At 40.8% G+C, this 20,797-nt stretch overlaps 1 protein-coding gene across 2 annotated transcripts in view; it reads left to right on the forward strand.

The window, feature by feature from the left end:
- The window catches only part of Nampt (nicotinamide phosphoribosyltransferase), a 34,260-nt gene extending 18,809 nt beyond the window's left edge, over positions 1-15,451 (forward strand). For both annotated transcript variants that reach the window (XM_021179359.2, XM_029484514.1), the window contains 5 exons: positions 3,507-3,732; positions 5,237-5,356; positions 9,300-9,440; positions 10,875-11,009; positions 12,723-15,451. In XM_021179359.2, the coding sequence (XP_021035018.1) occupies positions 3,507-3,732; positions 5,237-5,356; positions 9,300-9,440; positions 10,875-11,009; positions 12,723-12,833 (733 nt within the window). In that variant the 3' untranslated portion in view covers positions 12,834-15,451. The remainder of the gene's footprint in view (positions 1-3,506; positions 3,733-5,236; positions 5,357-9,299; positions 9,441-10,874; positions 11,010-12,722) is intronic.
- The last annotated feature ends 5,346 nt before the right edge of the window (positions 15,452-20,797 follow it).

Genomic DNA, 20,797 nt, shown 5'->3' on the forward strand with positions numbered 1-20,797 from the left:
GAACACTTGCCTTGCATGCACACGGCCCTGGGTTCTATCTCTGGCCCTACAAATATACAAAGTGGCTTTCTAAAACTTGTTTGAATTTGTTATTTGTAACTCAGCAGTACACAGAGCCAGATGCTAAATAACGTCCATGGACATTACAAATTGAATGCACACACTTTTTACAAAGATTAGCATCCAGTAGGACTAGAATTTCCCAAACCTTTCTAGTAGTAAAAGAATTGAAGACCTTTCCTAACATTTAACAGTTGCCATATTGGTTTTATTTTAAGGAATGGTTTTTCATTTGCTACAATGCATATGCAGGTAGATTTTTCTTCACTAAGTGAAAGCTGGGAATGTCCTGAGTCCTGCTTACTTACCCTGCTTTTCTATGTAGTCTCACTTGTCTGCCCAGAAAATTGTCATCTGGACCCTGTATCTTCAATTCTAGATAAAAAGCCATTTTAATAATGATAATTTAAAAAGGAGTTCTGTTTCTCTAATGCTTATTTATTTGTCCTTACTAAATCAAAGGTACACTAGGAAATTACAATCTAGGTTGCAGCCAGTCTAGTTCTAGAGTTCCCTTTATAAGAAGTAAACAGTGTATATAAGTAATAAGTGTATGTCTCTAGTTCTCAGCTTCCTTTCCTATAGTCATTCAGGAATGCGTAAAGCTCTGTGTAGGTTTGGGTATATATGACCTGGGCCTCATCACTGATACATACTAACTCACCAGCTTTCATATACAAGGCAGTCTGCTTGGTGCTGCAAGGGACAGAAAGATATAAAGCTGACCCTCTCAAGATAAAAATAGTACACTAGTAACAGTCTGCTCTGTTTGCTAAGCATTTTTATTTAAAGAAGCACAATTAGGGTGGAGTTGTCCCAAACAAGTTGAGAAAGGTTTGTATCCATTGGCCAGATCAAAAAAGTTTTTATAGGGACAGTATATATATAGAATCTTTCATAAGGAAATAGTAAAATTTGGTTGAACATTTTCTTTTTTTTTTTTTTAATTTTTAATATTTTTATTACATATTTTCCTCAATTACATTTCCAATGCTATCCCAAAGTCCCCCATAGCGCCCCCCACTTCCCTACCCACCCATTCCCATTCTTTTGGCCCTGGCATTCCCCTATATTGGGGCATATAAAGTTTGCAGGTCCAATGGGCCTCTCTTTCCATTGATGGCCGACTAGGCCATCTTTCGATACATATGCAGCTAGAGACAAGAGCTCCGGGGTTCTGGTTAGTACATCATGTTGTTCCAACAATAGGGTTGCAGATCCCTTTAGCTCCTTGGGTACTTTCTCTAGCTTCTCCATTGGGAGCCCTGTGATACATCCAATAGCTGACTGTGAACATCCACTCCTGTGTTTGCTAGGCCCCGGCATCGTCTCACATACTTTCTTATGTTTTACTGTCTACCAAGAATTATGATAGAGTATACACGTGCTTTAGGGCCTAAGGGCTGAAACAGACATATGAAAAGTAGATTGAAAAGTCGGGTGAGGGTTAATCTAGTAAGAACCTTAATGTTGAGTGTTAACTGTGTGCACAGCATGTTGGCTTGTTTGTTTGCTTGCTTGCTTGCTTGTTTGTTTGTTTGTTTGTTAATGCAGGGTCTCCTGTAGCCCAGGCTAGTCTCAAAGAAGTAGATCCTGAAGTTTTGAGCAAATAAATGATATATTAAAGATAGATTTTAGGTTATTTGAATAGCAGGAAAATAAAAAAACTAGAAGCTGGGCTTTCTAGGAAGTAGTATAGGAGACAGTCTTGAGGGGGTTAGGTCTGGAGCTGGGTAGTTAAATGAATGCAAAGAAGTTGATAAGCGAGATAAAATTGCTAAAATCGATTATTTGAATTGTGATACAGAATAGATCCAGCTAACATTAAGGACATTGCTGTTTAGGAAGGCCCCCTTGAGTACTTCTTCATAAAAGTTTTAAGATTAAGCAACAGAAAATTACGGGTGTTAGCTGATGAAAGTTATTTGTGTTTTTATTAGTCTGTGCCCATGTCTTATAAATTTTTAGTGTAGTAATCACATAGTAGGCTGTCAGCTGAATAAGTTTTGAAGTAATAAGCACATGAGTATACCATGAGTCTGAAGACAAGGGGTCTCCTAGGGCTTCTGGGTTCAATGAAAAGGACACTGTGTGCATGCACAGGATGGGAGTCTGGTGTGTTTTATGATCCTGTAATATTTTCTGTATGTGACAAAAAGCCTGCTTGACTGTTAACAGATGACACAATAGACAGCCTTGGGCACATAATTCAGTTCTTCCTTTCTTCCCTTCCTCTATACAACCACACAAAAGGAGGAGCTACCGTAGTACAGCAGGAGGCCGTTTAGAATAAATGCTAACATCTAAAATAGCTCTAAAGCATTACTGCTATTGTAAATACTTCCTTAGAGAATTTGACTCTGAAAATAAAAAGTGATTCAGTTATGCACCTTCTCCCCTCAGATTCTGAAAGAGTGTTAGCCTATTCTGATGACTAGAGTCTGGGGAGATGCCATCAGTAAAACACAGGGCTTTGATCACAGAATTGCTGTCCACACAGCAAGTCTGTGGAGTAGATGAAGAGTTCCAGTCTGTCCCAGAGAGCCAGGTTCCTGAGTAATGAAGGAGAAAGGAGAGCAGCAGAAAAATGAAATGAGATTGACAGGGTGCTAGGCCTGTATACATGAACAGCAGTGTTGGGCCTGTTGAGACTGAGAATAATATAAAATACCAGTGTCTGAGTTAAATGAATATAGTGCTGTTAGTTGGCTTTCCATCCTTATCAAGGAGTGCCTGAGAAAGTCAACTTAAAGGATGAACGAAATATGGTTTCCTAGTAGAAACTTTTACATTTTGTTTTCCATCCTAAATTACATTATGTTCAAACCAACTGTTCAGATTCTCATTCCTTGAGCACATACTAATCAATAGAACCTGTAGGTAAGCTACATCACTGCCTGTTACTGACGTTTTAAGATATAACCGGTATAGTTACAGTTCTTTGACTATATATACTGTGATTAAGTACTAGATCATTGATCTTAGATCAAAGATTTCACAAGGTAAAAAAGACAGATAGATGTCTTTTGGTATACAGTTTCAGGAATTCATAGAAAAGAACCAAGTACTAGTATTGCCAAGCAAAAATGGGAACTATGTATTCACCCTTTCTATCATCTGACCTGTAGTACGGAAGGCTAGCTACACGTGCTTTGTAGCTCACTGAGTAGATTGAGGGATACCAAAACAAAACCCAGCTTATTGGTGATTATTGATATAAGAGCTAAGTAATCACAACTACTAAGCTGAATATAATTAACTTGTAACGTTAAAAACCCTGACCACGGAGTGGCTTGACCCAAATGTTCCATTCCCCTTCTGATGTCCACTTACTAACCGGGACCTCCTTCCTTGTGACACTGCAATAATGAACAGGTGCTTAATGATACTTCAGAAATAGGCCGTGTGTCTGCCTAAGTAATCTGTCTCTTCATTTTGTCTCCTAGTACCATAACGGCTTGGGGGAAAGACCATGAGAAAGATGCTTTTGAACACATAGTAACACAGTTCTCATCAGTGCCCGTGTCTGTGGTCAGCGATAGCTATGACATTTATAATGCGTGTGAGAAAATCTGGGGTGAAGACCTGAGACATCTGATAGTATCAAGAAGTACAGAGGCACCACTAATCATCAGACCCGACTCTGGAAACCCTCTTGACACTGTATTGAAGGTAAATTGTAGTGTGTATCACTAGGATGCCTGGGCACCCGCTGCTTCCCTGCTCATTTGTGTAGACATCATTTCAAGGCTCTCTGGAACAGTCACCCATTTTTCAGAGAGGGAGAGCAAAAGATTTGCCCAAGGTCACACATTAATTGCAGAGAAAGGATATAAAGATTAGTTTATTTATATATTGTCAAGTAGACAATTGAGGACTGCTTAAGACTTCCTTATGTGCTTTCAGAATTAGTAGCATTACCATCCATCAGACTACTCGTGGCTTATCCCATGTATTAGAAGTCATTGTTACAACTTTGAAGGTGTTAGCATGTGTTCCGGGTAATGAGGAATACAGATCATTCAGAGCTGCCTTTCAGGTCATGTGCGGCTGGAGATACACTGCTTAATAAGCAGAGGAAGCCTTCGTGGTGTTCAGGGCCTGCTTCTCCTTTTCTACAGAGTATTCATTACAGCAGGAGTTCATTGATGCCTTCTATTAGAGAACCACTGTGTGTGCTTTACACCAAAGTGTTTGCTCTAATCTTATCAGAGAGAGAGAGAGAGAAGCTTTCACTCTCGGTTGTAAAGGAGGAAACGACCTGCCAAGGTTGAGAAACATGGAAATGGGGTCCTAGTCAGCTAATGAGCAGATGGTACCTCATTGTTCACTCTAGGAAGTCGGAGCATAGATGACAGGAGCTCTTTTTTATTCTGTATTCAGCTCAGAGTGGATGCTTTCGTCTGAAGTAGTTCACTTTTGACAAACTAAGCCACTATTACAGTTCCATTGTGATAGTTATAAGAACAATGAAAGCAAACATGGGCTTTTTCATTAGGATCTTTAAGCAGTTTACATCAGGGAGTAATTGTTGTCTGAAGGGGTGTGTCTGATAGCTCTTCTGTGTCTGACCGAGTTTTCCTGAACAAGTTCAAATCTGTGTTAAGTGTCTGAGCTGCTGGACAATCTTAAGTGGCAGTCGTTGGATAGACTTAAGTACTACCTGTGTTAGCGTTAGGGAGCCAAGAGCTTTGGGCAGCTGCACGTCATACACACTTTGCTCTTACTGTGATGGTTGCATTTCTCTCAGCATTGTAATCCAAATGTCAGACACAAGTAAACCAAGCAGAATAAACCCAAATCAAAGGCATAATTATTAATTTGTTGTGTCATTCCCTGCATTTTCTTTTAAATATGTGCTGGTTTAATATTATGGGTTTGTTTGTTTGTTTTTTCCTTGAATCTGTAATTTGCAAGATGTAAAGGAAAACCAGCATGTTCTGTGTGACTTCAGTGACATAAATTAACTGAACGAGGAAAGAGCACACCTGTTCCTACTATGGTTGAAAGGGATTGGAAACAAACTTTATATGATTTTATACATGGCTTAAGGTTAAGTGGTTGAATTTTTTACTTCTCAGAATTGTTTTAACAAGGAAAACTATTTTTTAGCTCAGGGAGCACCCGTACCCTGCCCCAGTTTTCGTGACTTATGTCGTGTGCTTCTCTCACACAGGTCTTAGATATTTTAGGCAAGAAGTTTCCTGTTTCTGAGAACGCAAAAGGCTACAGGTTGCTGCCGCCTTATCTCAGAGTCATTCAAGGAGACGGAGTGGATATCAATACTTTACAAGAGGTGTGTGTTTTACATGAACGTCCCAATAATGAAATCCCCATTCTTGAAACAGCTTTTTTATTCATAAACAGCCTATTAAATTTTAAGTGCAATTATGAGTCTTATTTAAAATATTTGTAATGGCAAATACTTTTGGTGTAGTACTTAAAGTTTAGAAATAATAGTAGCTTAAAATGCTGAAGGGGCAGTCAAAGCATATTTCTCCAGGCCTCACCAGCTACCTTGTGACAGGATTCTAAAGAGAAAGAAAAATAAAGGCTTTTGTTTGAAGAGCCCAAGAGTATGTGTAAGAATTGGTGCTCATTGCTAGAATGACAGAATCTAACTCGATTCACTTGCGAACAGAGTCCCAAAGAGGGATTATCTAGGCCAGGTTGATGTATGAGCTGGTAGGGTGGTATTTTGATCACATTGATTGAGGTGGGAAGACCCACCCATTGTTGACAATTCCTTGGGTTTGGGTCCTGTGCTGGCTTGATTTCCCCATGGTCCCATGGTAAGGAACTGTAACTTGGAATTGTGATCCAAATAGACCTGTCTCCTTGAGTTGCTTTCAGTCAAAGAAACTATAAGGCAGTATGACTTCAAGTCAGTGCCCAGATTACATCAATTTCAAAAGATGGATTTGAAAAAGAGAGCTTTGATGTGTAATCATATTTGTATGGTCTCCTGTGTTCCAGAGTGAGGTGAGGTATCTGGAGTTTGGCGGGAACAGAATGAGGGTGCTTCTCCCTACCCTCCCAAATTACCTTGCTTAAGTGGGAGCTCTCTCTGCTTTAAGACACTGGAAGCTGTTGTGAGAGGACTCAGTATTGGGAGGACAGCTTACAGGGATGGTGGAGGACCTTGAGTATAGAAATTGGGGCTGGCACATTTACTTGTTCTAAACCCCCTCATTCACCTACCTTTCTCAAGATAGCCCAGGCCTACCTCTCTGAATGGTGCTGTTCACAGTGTGATGGGCCCTCCTGCATCAGGTAGCAATTAAGAAAATGTCCCATACACCTGGCCATAGGCAATTCTTCAGTTGAAATTCCCTCTCCCTTAACTCTTAGCTTGTGTCAAGATGACAACTGAAGGTGACCGTCTGTGACTAGTAGTTTTCTGTTGATGTAAATACATTATTCATGGGTACAGGAAGGCTATCTTAAATTGGTACTCAAAGCTAAGCAGGTAGAAGAAACCCACACTTAGAGGATAGAGCCTGATTTTTCTCATGTTGGAAATAAGTCTCATGTGCTTTCTAAAAGGCAGTGATATTCATCCTAACAGTTTCGCTCTACATACACTAAACAGGTTGTTTAATTGTGGTAAAATTGGGGAGGGGTGCTTTATTTAACAAGCTGCCACCTTTCCTGGACTGCCAGCCTCCCCCTTACTCCTACTTCCTGTCAACATTCATCCTCCCTAGAGCATCCTGCTCTAGCTTCTACTGTAAAGAAGCCAAAGATCTCATGTGTAGTAGACAAAACAGAGCGTCTTGTTTCTGTTGGTGTCTTGGGACTTGATCTCCTTGGCTGCCATCAGGTCTCTCCACTAGGATGACTTCCTAATGACATTTAATAGTACTGACTCCTCCACATTCATAAAGGAGGATTTCTTTGAAGTCTGGAAGATGCCCAAGGCTTCTGTTCTCCTATTGTGATATCTTACACTAGCAGGTTACTGTGGCTTTCCCTCCCTTGAGCTGTCCCGAATCCTTATCTTGGAACCCTTCTGTCTACATCTCTTGGATGTTTCTATGACTTGCTCTGGTGAGGCACAGCCCAGGCTTCCTGACCACATAGAATACTGCCTTCCATCAGGCAGGCCTAAGTTGCCAAAAATGTCAGTCGGGGATCCAATAAGCAATCTTGGACACTTAAGTAAATTTTATATTGCTTTTTTTATCTTTGAGAAGTATTTGTCATAAAGTTGTAGAAACAGGTTGTCATTCCTTCCTATTTTTCTTGCTTTGGGTTTAATAGTTGTTCATAATTAGTGCTGAACACTGGATTACAGATAAACGTATGGAACTTCCAACTGTAAATCTAGAATTCTTGAGCTTCGTAGCTCTCGAGTTGTGCTTACAAATGGTGTGAATATGCATATATATTAGTTCTTTTCCTAAGTATAAGCATTCCATGTTAGAAGTGACTTTGAATTATTGATAAAATTTTGTGTTTGATTTTATATAACAAGTTATTAAATATATTTTTGTGGAAAAAAACAAGCGAATTACAACTTTGATATAAATGCTAAGAACAAATTACTTTTTTGGCATACATAATACATAACATGTGAAAAGCACTTATACAATGGAGCAAAACTATGTGAATGATATTAGCAGATAACTAAATCCTAAGGGCTCCTGAGCCAACTTAAATATATATGAAAGTTCTGTATGAAATATGAAAATGGTTTATGAAGTAAGAGTAATAATTTGCCCACTTACTTACACTTTGATTGATTTGTGGGTGTTTTTTGACTGGCACACAGGGATGTGAAATTCAGCTCTCCTTTTCATGACTGTACACTGGGTGCTGAGTCTGAAGCTGGTTACTCTCCTGCCTCTCCGTGGGGAGCAGCCTTCTTTCTCCCTTATCTCTTCTACTTGATTTATTTTGTATTGAAATTCACTTCTTTCATAGTCATCTCAGTGAAAACTGTTTAGGGGCCTTGGCTACCTTTGGGTTGGGTAGTGGGGGTGGGGGCTGTTTGTGACCACCCCAGCTTACAGCAATTCTCAGGAGGCAAGAAGCTAGATCAGTTCAACACAACTAAGGAGTTGCTGATTTAGACTTCAAGAGTCTGACTGAGTATTTTAGACCTTATTTAAAGTACAGCACAATGTGGGGAAATTTTTTTTCTGGCAATACGAACTCAATTTTAAGACACTCTTTGTAAGTACTTGTGACATCTTTCATAGAAATGAGATCTATAAATTGTAAAACAGATAAGTTCTGTAGATGGGTGAGCTTATAATAAGGTTCTGGGAAAGGATCCGATGTGGTCTCAGCCCCACAGGAAGTGCAGAGGTCACTGGGCTGTGAACCACATCTGCTTCTAGCCTTCTGGGCAGAAATCGGGTGATGTACCTCTCTCCAACCCTGTGTGTTTCCATGCCGGGTTCCCCTGGCGCTTATCTGTGAAAATGAGGATTCCCATGCCTCCCACAGAGCACAGTAATAAATAGACACAAGACCAGATTTCTATAAATGATAAGGGAATCACTTTAGTAAAATAAACTGTGATTTTATATTAATTCTTATTGGAAAACATTTGGATTAAAAAAAACCCACAGAACAATTAGATGGTTGGATTTTTTTAAATGATTGGATTAGTAACACATGTGCTATTTGGGATTTCCATTCTTTTTACAATGTTGAAAATCAAGAGAAAAGATCAATTTGAGACTTAGTTGTTCAGAGAACATATAAATGATGTGTGGGGAGAATGTGAAAATTATTCATTTTGAGGGAGGTTGAAATGACCATTGTCACTACTGTTACCCATAAGAAAGTATTATATGCTCTTGCCAATTACATATCCGTTACCTGGGGCTTATAATGATTGTCACATGTAGTAACAGTGCACTGGGATTTATTTGTGATAATTAGAAATCCCTAGGAGCTCGTATTTCAGCCTTGTTGATCTCGTTGGGCAGTGATGTTTGAGGAGGCTAGGGAAGAGAGCTTACAGAACCTTAAGTGTAGCCAGTCTTCTCACGCCTTTCCACTCCCACATCCCAACCACAGTGCCCACTACAGGGGAAATCCCCTCCTTCCATGCACCCATGTTAACGCCTTTCGCATCTTGAGTGGGACTTTAGAAAGAAAACGTGTTCTATTGTGTGCCTAGGCCTGTAAGTATCTAAATGCTGAGTGATACAAAGCAGCTGTAGGAGTCTCACAATACTGTCCTTGGAGAGCAACCTCCATCATCTTTGTTTTTAATCTTCTAGATTGTAGAGGGAATGAAACAAAAGAAGTGGAGTATCGAGAATGTCTCCTTCGGTTCTGGTGGCGCTTTGCTACAGAAGTTAACCAGAGACCTCTTGAATTGCTCCTTCAAGTGCAGCTATGTTGTAACCAATGGCCTTGGGGTATGTCCTTCAGCTTTCTTCTCCTTGCTTCTGTGTATCTAGGAAGAGTGCAGCGCGTGCCATAGTCAGGGGGCTGTCACATGTTGATGGCCACTACCTAACTTAGAAACGGAAAGAAAGGTGTCAGCTGGTAACAAGAGAGACATGGGAACCAATAAACTGAATCATTTACGGGAACTGGAGAGTCATTCCCAGTGTTTGGTATATACCTTTGTATGAAGAAGTTGGTTCCGTTTGGGTAAGATTAAGGTTGTCAGCTCGCCTGGCCATCACATGCTAAAGATGATCAAGTATGTCATTGTCAAGACCCTATTGTGAGGGTGGAGTTTGAGCTGATGTTTTTGGTACCAGAATTATGTTCAGTGGCCGCAGTATAGCCGGGCAGCCACCCCTTTCATCTTTCATCTCCCTCAAAGGCAGAGTGAGGAGTCTGTGGAGTAGGGGTCAGGGAAAGCGAAGAGCCCCAAAGAACAGAGCAGGCATGATGGCTCAGCAGACAGAGGCTCTTCTTCCCATGCCAGTTCAATCCCCAGAACCCACATAGAGGTGGAGGAAAACCCAGCTGCATAGAGTTGTGCCTTGTAAACAGTACTAATAAATATCACATACGTAAACAGTACTAATAAATAAATATTGAAGAAACCCTGTGTGCTGCCTCCAACTGCCTTGTGGAGTCCTGAGACTGTCTGGTTTCTTGCTATTCCATTGCTGGTGCCATCTGCTTGAATTTTACCCCCACCTATCTGGTCCTAAAATACTTCAGATACTTTAAGTCAGTCTGTTACTGGTCTGAGTCAGGGTCTTGCAGTGTGACCCTGCCTGGATTAGAATTTGCAGCAGCCCTTTGGTCTGTGTTTCACATCTGTGCCGCCATGCCCAGCAGGTTCTCCAACTGTGTGTGCATGCATGTGCACGTGCACACGTTTTACTGTGCATACAGTGCCTCATTCACATTAGGCCAGCACCCCACCTCTGAGCTGTATCTCCAGCCTCTTACTAGAATAAAGGTAAGAAGTAATGAAAGAGGAAGGTTAGACGACAAGAGTGTCTTTATCTTAAACACCCTAGTGCTCTCTGTAGTTTGTAAACACATCTGTTATGTAAGGGCAACTCGATACATTTCTCTAAATTGTCCTAAAAAAGACAGCCAGGATTTGGGCTCCCACAGCGTGACTGTTTTGAAGGAAGCAGGCTAACTAATGAGTTTTGTTTCTACAGCCAGTTGTAGGCTGATGTAGTTACATATTCAACACTATAGACTTTTAAAACTTGTATATAATACATTTAAAAAAAAAAAAAAAAAAAAAACTTGGTCTAGCTGTGGTCCAACCTTGTATGTGCAGGCAAGAGCTCCAGCATTGAGCTGTGTACATGTTTTTACAGACATTCAGTGAGAGATGACTTATCATTTGTCTCTTAATTTGGATTTCTCAGGTTAATGTCTTTAAGGACCCAGTTGCTGATCCCAACAAAAGGTCAAAAAAGGGCCGGTTATCTTTACATAGGACACCAGCGGGGAACTTTGTTACACTTGAAGAAGGAAAAGGAGACCTTGAGGAATATGGCCATGTACGTATCTGTTGACTGGGATTTTTAAAACAGTAGTGAACTGGATTTACAAATTAAGAAAAGGGAGTTTTGTGTTATTCTTTCAAATTGTTTTAAGAACAGTGGTCCCAGTGAAGTCCTTTTTTCCCCACAGTGACCAGCATGCTGGATACTGGTGGCCTTTGCCAGGCTTTTGTATGTATGGCTTTGATCTTACTGTAAGTTAGCAGTGACTAATTTCTGGAGAAGCAGAGCAGCAGAAAATACCATTAGTTGTTGCTCTTGGACTTCACATAACTGTGTGTATTATAGTAAAATACTGTAATTTCATAATAGACAAACTAGCCAAATTCCAAACAGTCTGATGGGAAGTGTTTCTTTACAACTTAATAATGACCACTCGGAAGGTTTTCTTTAGTGTTAATTGATTCTCAAGGAATTCTGAGCTTAAAACAATAGATAAAGCAAGTTGTCTTAGTGTCATAGAACTGGAGTGGGTCCTTTAGATTATACAGCTGAGTTTTCTTACCCTGGTTAACCAGACTGAAAAGCACATAGAGTCTGTGTGCTGAAGTAGGCCATGTGATCTGATGGTTTCAGCATAAGTACACTTAACATTTGTGAACTGAAAGGTTAAAAGATCTCTAAGCCACTAGATGGGAGGGGGCTTCAGTTTCAGGGGGAAAACTTCTCATGAGTATATTCTTCAAATTTACTGATATTATGTTTTAATATTGTGCAAATCTGACTGCTTACAACAATTTTATATCATTATGCCTTTTAAGATTTGGGGTTGGAATAAAATAATCCTTCTATGAAAACCATATGAACTGGTAGACCAGAATTTTAGAATTAAATCTCTGTATGTTGTCCCAGTAAATCTTTGAGTAGATTTTACAAGGTAGTTGGAGCTACCAAGGTTCTGTATGAGGTCATCGCAGACAAAGCAAAGCCCTGAGACTAAGCCCAAAGAAACGTTGATTACCAGTGCTCGAGAGCATCTGCCTGTCCAGTGTCCTAGTGACCAGTCCCAAGCTTGATGGAGAGTCCCTGTGATCATGGAGACATTTTGGTTAACGCGTAAAACCCAGCATGTTCTGGTAGTTTATATTGAAACTTACAAAAGAAAATGCTACATCTAGAACACTAATTTGGAGCACACAAAGATGCCAGCTAACATCATGTGTACTGTAAGAAAGAACATTAAGATGAATTAAAGTAGATTTTTCATATAGAAACTAGACTCTACGGGGCCTTAGGGAAAGTGAGCCCTCCTCCTCTGGTGATGCTTCTGGGTGGCTTTGCAGTTATAGTCTATGTGACTCGGTCACCGTACAGGATACAGAAATACCTGCTTTTCTGTTTCTGTCTTGGGTTGGGTTTTTGGATTTTATCCGTTTTTAAGGCCAAAATTTAAGGACTAACAAGTTTATTAAACTTGTAGATTGGCAGGTCTAGGCAATATTAAGGCACTTGGCCAGATTCTGAGTAATAATTACCAGGACTACGTGCAGTCCTCCCAAGCAAATATTTTCTTCAGCAGTAGAAAAGATGAGGCATCTGATGTTTTGCCTCTCCCTTTAAGAAAACCAGTCTACGAATGTTTATCATAATCTCACTCGTAAATTGACCCTCGACAGCTTTGTGGATTTGACCTCTTAAAGTAAATTGGTCAAAGCATGATCTGAATATTTGGTAGATGGTCTTTTTAATAACAGATTTTACATTCGGCAGGATCTTCTCCATACGGTTTTCAAGAATGGGAAGGTGACAAAAAGCTACTCATTTGATGAAGTCAGAAAAAATGCACAGCTGAACATCAAGCAGGACGTGGCACCTCATTAGGCTTCATGTGGCTGGGTTGTTATGTGTGCAGTGTGTGTATACATACATGCACGTATGTGTGCGCCTGTGCGTATGTACTAACATGTTCATTGTACAGATGTGTGGGTTCGTGTTTATGATACACTGCAGCCAGATTATTTGTTGGTTTATGGACATACTGCCCTTTTTATTTTTTTCCCAGTGTTTAGATGATCTCAGATTAGAAAACACTTATAACCATGTACAAGATTAATGCTGAAGCAAGCTTTTCAGGGTCCTTTGCTAATAGATAGTAATCCAATCTGGTGTTGATCTTTTCACAAATAACAAACCAAGAAACTTTTATATATAACTACAGATCACATAAAACAGATTTGCATACAATTACCATGCCTGCTTTATGTTTATATTTAACTTGTATTTTTGTACAAACGAGATTGTGTAAGATATATTTAAAGTTTCCGTGATTTACCAGTCTGTTTCCAACTTTTCATGATTTTTACGAGCACAGACTTTCAAGAAAATACTTGAAATAAATTACATTGCCTTTTGTCCATTAATCAGCAAATAAAACATGGCCTTAACCAAGTTGTTTGTGGTGTTGTACATTTGGAAATTATGTCAGGACGTATACCCAACAGAGTTCCTAACATCACTGCCTTGTAGAGTATGCAGCAATCGTTCTCCGTGGAAGAGAAGAATGGTTCTTACGCGAATGTCTAGGCATTGTACAGTTCTGTGCCCTGGTCAGTGTATGTACCAGTGATGCCAAATCCCAAAGGCCTGTTCTGCAATTTTATATGTCGGATATTGCCTGTGGCTCTAATATGCACCTCAAGATTTTAAGAAGATAATGTTTTTAGAGAGAATTTCTGCTTCCACTATAGAATATATACATAAATGTAAAATATTGAAAGTGGAAGTAGTGTATTTTAAAGTAATTACACTTCTGAATTTATTTTTCATATTCTATAGTTGGTATGACTTAAATGAATTGCTGGAGTGGGTAGTGAGTGTACTTATTTTAAATGTTTTGATTCTGTTATATTTTCATTAAGTTTTTTAAAAATTAAATTGGATATTAAACTGTATGGACATCATTTATTAATTTTAAGTTAAACCCTCAGTAACTAATATTTAAGCAAGTTCTTGATGTTATCCCCAGTGGAAAGCCTGATTCTTAATAGAAGAATCTTAATGCAGAGATTTAGCTAAATTTAAAATACCTATCCTCAAAATGTTTGTAGCGATTTACTGCTAGGTCCTGAGTCAGCCATTGCACTCAACAAGACACCAGTCTCTTTGAGGTGACTCCTAGGTCACCTGTAGGTGACACTACACAGTTCTAAGCCAAGGTTGGCCAGCCTCCCCTGCTAGCCAACTTCATACTGCTTCTTCATTTTTAATTACACACTGTCTAAGGCTGTTTCCCACTTCAGTGGCAGAAATTGAGTAGTTACAATAGAGACCAAATAGTCCTCAAAGCCTGGAATGTTCACTAAACACAATCACAGATTGCTCGCTAGTCTGTGTTCTAAGAAAAGGAACATGCGTTTGCATTTTAAGAGAGATGTTGGTTTTTCTGGGAAGGGAGGAAGTTGAATTTTACAGAGTACCTCTCGTTCTTTCTCATTTAAGAATCTGATAATAGAAAACTGATTTAGAAAAGTTTTCACAACTTGCCATTAAGATAGAATATTAAAAGCCATACATCATGTAAGACAATTTCATGAGGAAGTGTATGAGGTGAATTAGAGGGGTTACCAGGTGATCCTAAGACTTAGAACAGTAAGCATTACTCATTTTTAGTAATCTTTATTTTGTAATACATGAAAAAAAAATCTTAAACTGACTTTAAAAAATGGAACTTGAGTAGTGTGGTCATGGTGTACTACAATGCCTGTAATCCCAGAAATGAGGTAGACACAGAGGGATCGGAAACCAACATCATTCTTGACTACATAACAAATTTTAGGCTAGCCCGCACTACCTGGCTCAAGAAAAATAAAATGTACCTGAGATTAGTAGTACTGCAGAGACACAGGAGTTTTGTTAAGTTCAAACCCAGCCTGAGCTTGAATAGACCCTTGAGTCTCCTCCTCTTCACAAAGGCTTATAGAGTACTACACAAAACCCAATGGTGTCACACTACAAGCAGTGTTTTTGTGTTGTGTGAATTCCACCGGCTACACATGTCAGTTTTGTTTTGAAGTATGTAGTATAAACTAGTAGCTTCCATTTGTGCACATAATGGGTCTAGAGATGGAAGGAGTCATGTCTCTTGGCTCCAGTCCCCTTGGAACGGATTCATTTTGGATTTCCGTCACTTAGCAGTATTTGGCCATCCACCTTCTGAGTACCAAATGGTTAACATGAATGTCAAATTGAGTCACCCTTAGATTGGACTAACCCTTAAGACACTAGATTTGCGGTTGGCATTAGTCCCCTCAATTCATAACTTTGAAGTAGGCAGTAGAATTTGTGTTATTTGTACCCTCTACTTAAAAGTAAAAGGTTTTTATGAGTAGCCTTCCTTTCTTGAAATGAAAAAAAAAAAAAAACAGCATTTTTAGTGAAATCCATCATGGAAAATTAGAGAAAAATAGCAAGATGTTTGTTGTTGTATTTACCATACCTTAGAACTCACACTTAAACTAGTATTTTGTAGTTTTACATTCCTTTTTAACTCATTCAGTGGAGAATATCAGACTTTCTCCCAAGATGTATGTTAAGTCAATTCTAATAATGTACTCAGCATCAAAGACAAACATGTAATAAACATGGAAATAAAGTTTAGTTCTGTTAGTGAAATTTTAAATTTGATTGTGTGTGTCAGATGCCATTTCCAGACCTACCTCTTCTAGGTATCTCTCCAGAGAATCAGGATGAGAGGAGGGCATGGTGAAGATGGTTCCCGTTCTCCGCCTTCAGCAGCTCTGGATAGCAGTACCATTTACTAAGAATTCTGGGAGGAATGCTAGGGGACTTGGGGACATTTAAAGGCAATGCAAAGAGTAAATAGGTACCTGCAGGGTACAGAGTCGAATACAGAGGGACCTCCAGGCATGTGTACAGTGGTGTGTGTGTGTGTGTGTGTGTGTGTGTGTGTGTGTGTGTGTGTGTGTGTGTAGATGTTCATTGGGGACACACAGGAGGAGACAGCTCTAGAGTGTGGAGCCGGGAGTTGGCACACCCAACCCCCTGCCACCAAGTCCAGCCCACCATCTGTTTGTAGGTAGTTTTATTGGAACATAGTAGTGGTCACCATTATTCTCATGCTGTAGCAGCAGAGCCTGCAAAGCTGACATAGTCCACTACTTTTCATTTCTAGAAAAGGAATATCAAGCCAATAAAGAAGGACCCACAAGATGAACTCTTGGAGGTTGCGTGCAGAACATGAGGTAGCAAAGGACAGTGATGAGCATCAACTAAAGAGAGGAAGTTGGTGCTTTCCCGTGACCAACAGGAGGAGGATAGTAACGGCTGAACAGGATCTCAAGTACACTGTGTGTGTCTGTGAAAGTGTCTTAGTGAAGGCTGAGGTAGAGTCACCAAGTGGGACAGCTTGGGACACATAGGTCCTGCCTTGAAAATCCGTACCTTGTTTTTCATAAGGCCTCAGGATTCACCTGAACTGGGGAGAGCAGCCATCTAAAGATTAAATCTGAATGAATCCTCAGCAAAATAAAGTCACATCCAGACAAGAGTGGAAGTGGGAGCCTGGAAGAGCAGAGGGTGTCTTTGAAGAGCTCAGGATGGGGTGTGCAGATCTGAGTAGAATACAGTGATTTACACAGAAATGTAGACACTTATTATTTTCATATACTTGCTAATAAAAATATTGGGGAAAGCCAAAACAAGACATGTTCTAAGGGATCACGGCTATCACAGCAGGTGCCATTATCTTAAGACAGCCTTGTTTCCACTAAAACAGTTTCAAGAATAAGGATAAATGGAGTTCTGTCACAATACCAAAAGCTGAACTTCTTCATGCCACCATTTCAGAAAATTCTAAGGGAGTGGGAGGGTGGGGGAAAGGGGGGATAGTGAGTACACCCCAAACCCAGCAGACACTGACTGAAACAATAGTGAATAGCAATGTGCCCCAAATTTAAATAAAATAGTCAGGAGCAAGGTTAGAGTTAGAGGTATTCTGAAATGCTTTAGTTTTCAGCAAGTGTGGCTAAAGCTACGGGTGCGTTTTTAGAACATAAATGAACATGTACATATCGACCAAGTAGACACGGAAGTAAGTGTATTGCTTTCAGACTAATAGGAAAAGGCCAGATGTGTATATGCTTTTTAAAATAAATGAGAAAGGCATGTGGAACAACTAGCCAAATAAGATTAATCGTGAATTTTATGTACCATAATGTGAACCATATATACCCTAAACATATTCCAAGATAAATGTATTAAAAATCTATGTGCCATTTACAAAAGCCACATCCAAAACGGGGTTGGAAACATCTTTAAAGGAGCGCTTGGCTGCAGTCGTAGCTGTACTTTTCCTGAGGTCAGATGGCTCATGTGTCCAGGGCTGCTGACATCACTCATCCCCAGAACAGTGTGCCAGCCAAGTGTGGCGCCCAAAAGGAACAGAGCATTCCAACACCAGGCTGTGGCTTATTTACCAAGCCTTGGGGAAAATAAAGCTTAGACAGACAGTGCCCTCTCTTCTCAGATGAGCCATGTTGGAAATGTCAGGGGGAGTTAATGCAGGGACAGATGCATTCTGAGAAACAGCACCTCATCTTCCCCGTTCTCCTAGGTTCTCCTGCTTCCGAAGTCTGATTCTCGCATCCGTTTTCTGCCCTTGTGTGGGGTGTTGGTATATTAGTCGTTCACAGATAGGTGGAAGATGGAAGGGGATGGTTAGATTAGATTGCCTGTGGGCTTTTCTGAACCACAGACATTTACTCCTAAAAATCCAAAGCATGCCAGGCTATGACACTGGGGAGGTCTTGCCGAGATACCTGCCTGAGAACCACTGTTCTGTATGTACGGCTTCCAGAGCATTGATGCAGGACTTTACCCCTGGGACCAATGCTATCTGCCCCTGTGTTAGCAGTGTTATCTGCCCTGTCTAGGGAACAAGGCTCAGCACAGGATGGCCAAGAATCGTTCTCTGAGGATCATAAAACTTGTCATCACCCTAGCCTGCCTGTGGATGGAAAGGCCACCGTGTTCTTCCTACAGGAAGCAAAAAGGAGGGTAACTTAACTGACAAAGGCAGCTCGCATGATTTCCAGACTGCAAATCTATTGACCAGACCAAACACATCCTTTCCTGCCTTGTTCACACAGTAACTCTAAGGCAGTTGTATCATAAAATTTACATGCATTCAAAAAGTTCTCGACTTTTCTGAGTGACTTTTATTCTCTATAATATCTAAAAAAAGTACTGCTTTTAGTATCAAGCAAAGAAAGCAGTATTAAAATATTGCAGGTGCTGAGCCAGACGGTGGCATGCCCAGGGCTTCTCAGGGAATGTGTGTCTCTGATTGCCTGGTGGTGGATGAGCGAGCAGAGCTTTCGATTGTCTGCGGCTACTTGCCCACCTTGGGAGTGGGTGGGGACAAGGCAACAAACTAAACAACAACTGAATCTCCTATTTTGTGTATATGAGACTGCAAGAGAGGGGACAGGGGAAGGGTAGATACCTCATTCCTCTCAGGTGGCTTTAAAACAAAGGACAGATAAAATTATTTTTAAAATTGGAAAATATATATATACATATACCAGACATTGTGAATAGTTAAGATTATTTTGAAGCCATGAAGCCAAGAGACACTACCTTGATAAGTGAGACTTTTAACTCATGGGCTGGAATTATATCTTTGGCAAGCCCTTGCCTGGTTCTGCCCACTAGGTTAGAGTGTGTGCCCTAGGGTCTACACTAGGGTTTGACATACAGAACGCACTCAGCTGTCACATATTGGGAGAGGAGGCTCATTAGTCAGCACTCTGTCTCACTCTGCCCTGCCCCACCTAGCACTACTGTCAAGCCATGATTCAGTCTCTGCTGTACATCTGCTCAGTACACCCCAAGTCCTCATTTCATCAAACCAAAAACTGGTGCTTTTTAAGACAATAAAATAATAATAATAACAACTATAGCAACTGGTCAGCCATTCATCTGCAATTGTGGGAAGTTCCAGGCTGACATTTCCTCCTATTGTCCTCGAAAAGGGTCTGTCAGGACCAGGAAGGGCCATTTGACTCCTAGCCTGCCTCTTGTGCTCCTGACTGTATTCATCAACCAGATCAAAACAGACCATTCCTCCTCACTGTCTGCCCACGTATAGCATCTCACTCCAGATAAGGTTTCCTTGTCACTTCCTCCAGAAGGTCCCTTCCAGGAAACATGTCTGTGAACCTACAGACAGACTTCACTTTGGTTCTGCCGAATGATGAGAATCCTGGTCACTGTGTGCCGTGTCTGCATATTGCCACACCACCCTAAGTGTAGAAGTGGGTATGTGTCTGCTGCTCTTCTGCTGAGGTGACACACAGTTTTTAGGGAACAGGCAACTGTATTTCTTGATTGTCTGGCTCCATGTTTCCTTTTTCTGGAGCCTCAGCTGACCCTCTCCCTTGAGACAGACTAGCCAAAGCATTTCCAGTTATTTTTAGTTTCTTTGGCTGCTGACTTGGACGGTTTGGAAGGAGGCAATATGATGGTTTGATTGGTCTGTCTCAAACCACAGCTCAGGCAGTTGATGGCCACAGCATTGAGCAAGGGCACAAATTGCATCCATAGGTTGGATGAACTTGCCAAATGGGCAAAGATGGACCAGACTGCCCCTGATCTATCTGAACTTGTACAAACAGGGCAGCAGTGGACCTAGCAAGGGAGGAAAGGGCATCTTGCCTGTCTGCCTAGACTCTGGAGCAAAGCCATCTGCATAAGACGAACCATCCAGTGACTTCCTCCCAAGCTTCTCTCCCTCAGGGATGTTCTGGTGCCTGGGAACTGCAGGAAGCTGAGAGGAATCATTCCGGCCCTGAACTTGGGGGAGCTGCCATACTCACTCCCTAGTGATGCTGACAGTCTCACCAAGCTAAGTCCCTCCATTGGACTGTGCCCCCAGAAGTGGAATACATGAAGTCATGTGACTATTGCTGGGCTACCCAGTCAGCATAACATCTGACCCAGCTTTACTTAAAGGATTGTTTTAAAGATTGTAGAATAGATAGACAGACAGAACTGTTGGGGTCCAAGAATTGTCTCCAAGAACTCTGATCTCAGTCAGATAGGGATAGTTTATCGAGCACACACCACAAGACTGGGCGACCAGGGCCATAGTCCAGATCCGGGAACTGAACCGTGACCCTGAGTTAAGACCCAGTGTTTTTAAGCCCAAAATCCACAAATATCTGTGTCAAGTTATTTCACCAATCAGGATTTAGGGATGGGGATTTCCTTGGGAACATGTCTCTATTGTACACTTTTCCCCTCCTGCCCCCATTGGTTGGGGTATTCAACTGTGGCAGGAGACTTGCCTTGTCTAATAGTCACACCTTAACTTGTCTATCGGGATGGGACTTGTCTAAAATTCATGTTTTAACTTTCCAACTAGGATGTCAGTTACCCACATACATGTCTCTTTCTGCCAAGTCAGATGTCAGTTTCTAGGGAGGTCTTGGGAACCTAAACTTTACTTGACCACTATTCAAAATGGAAGTCTTATTCCAAATAGTTTCTTATATTGGTGCAGGTGTCTTTCTTGTGTTGGAGCCCATCCCAGGGGTAGTTTATAAAGTTAAATACCATAAAAGCTTATACATAGATGTAAGAAGTGCTGTTGGGTCATTGGTTCAGGTCCAAGCTTATTGTGAGTAACTATACAAAGCAGTTCTACTGACCTCTATCGTGATTGGGTTCCCAAGGGCACAGACTAGAACAGAATATGTCATCAATATTGGCATTAGAAAGTTTCCTAGTTGGAGCTATGACAAAAGGATGGACCATCTAGAGACTGC

Source organism: Mus caroli, chromosome 12 (genome assembly GCF_900094665.2).
Source record: "Mus caroli chromosome 12, CAROLI_EIJ_v1.1, whole genome shotgun sequence".
Taxonomy (NCBI): Eukaryota; Metazoa; Chordata; class Mammalia; order Rodentia; family Muridae; genus Mus; species Mus caroli.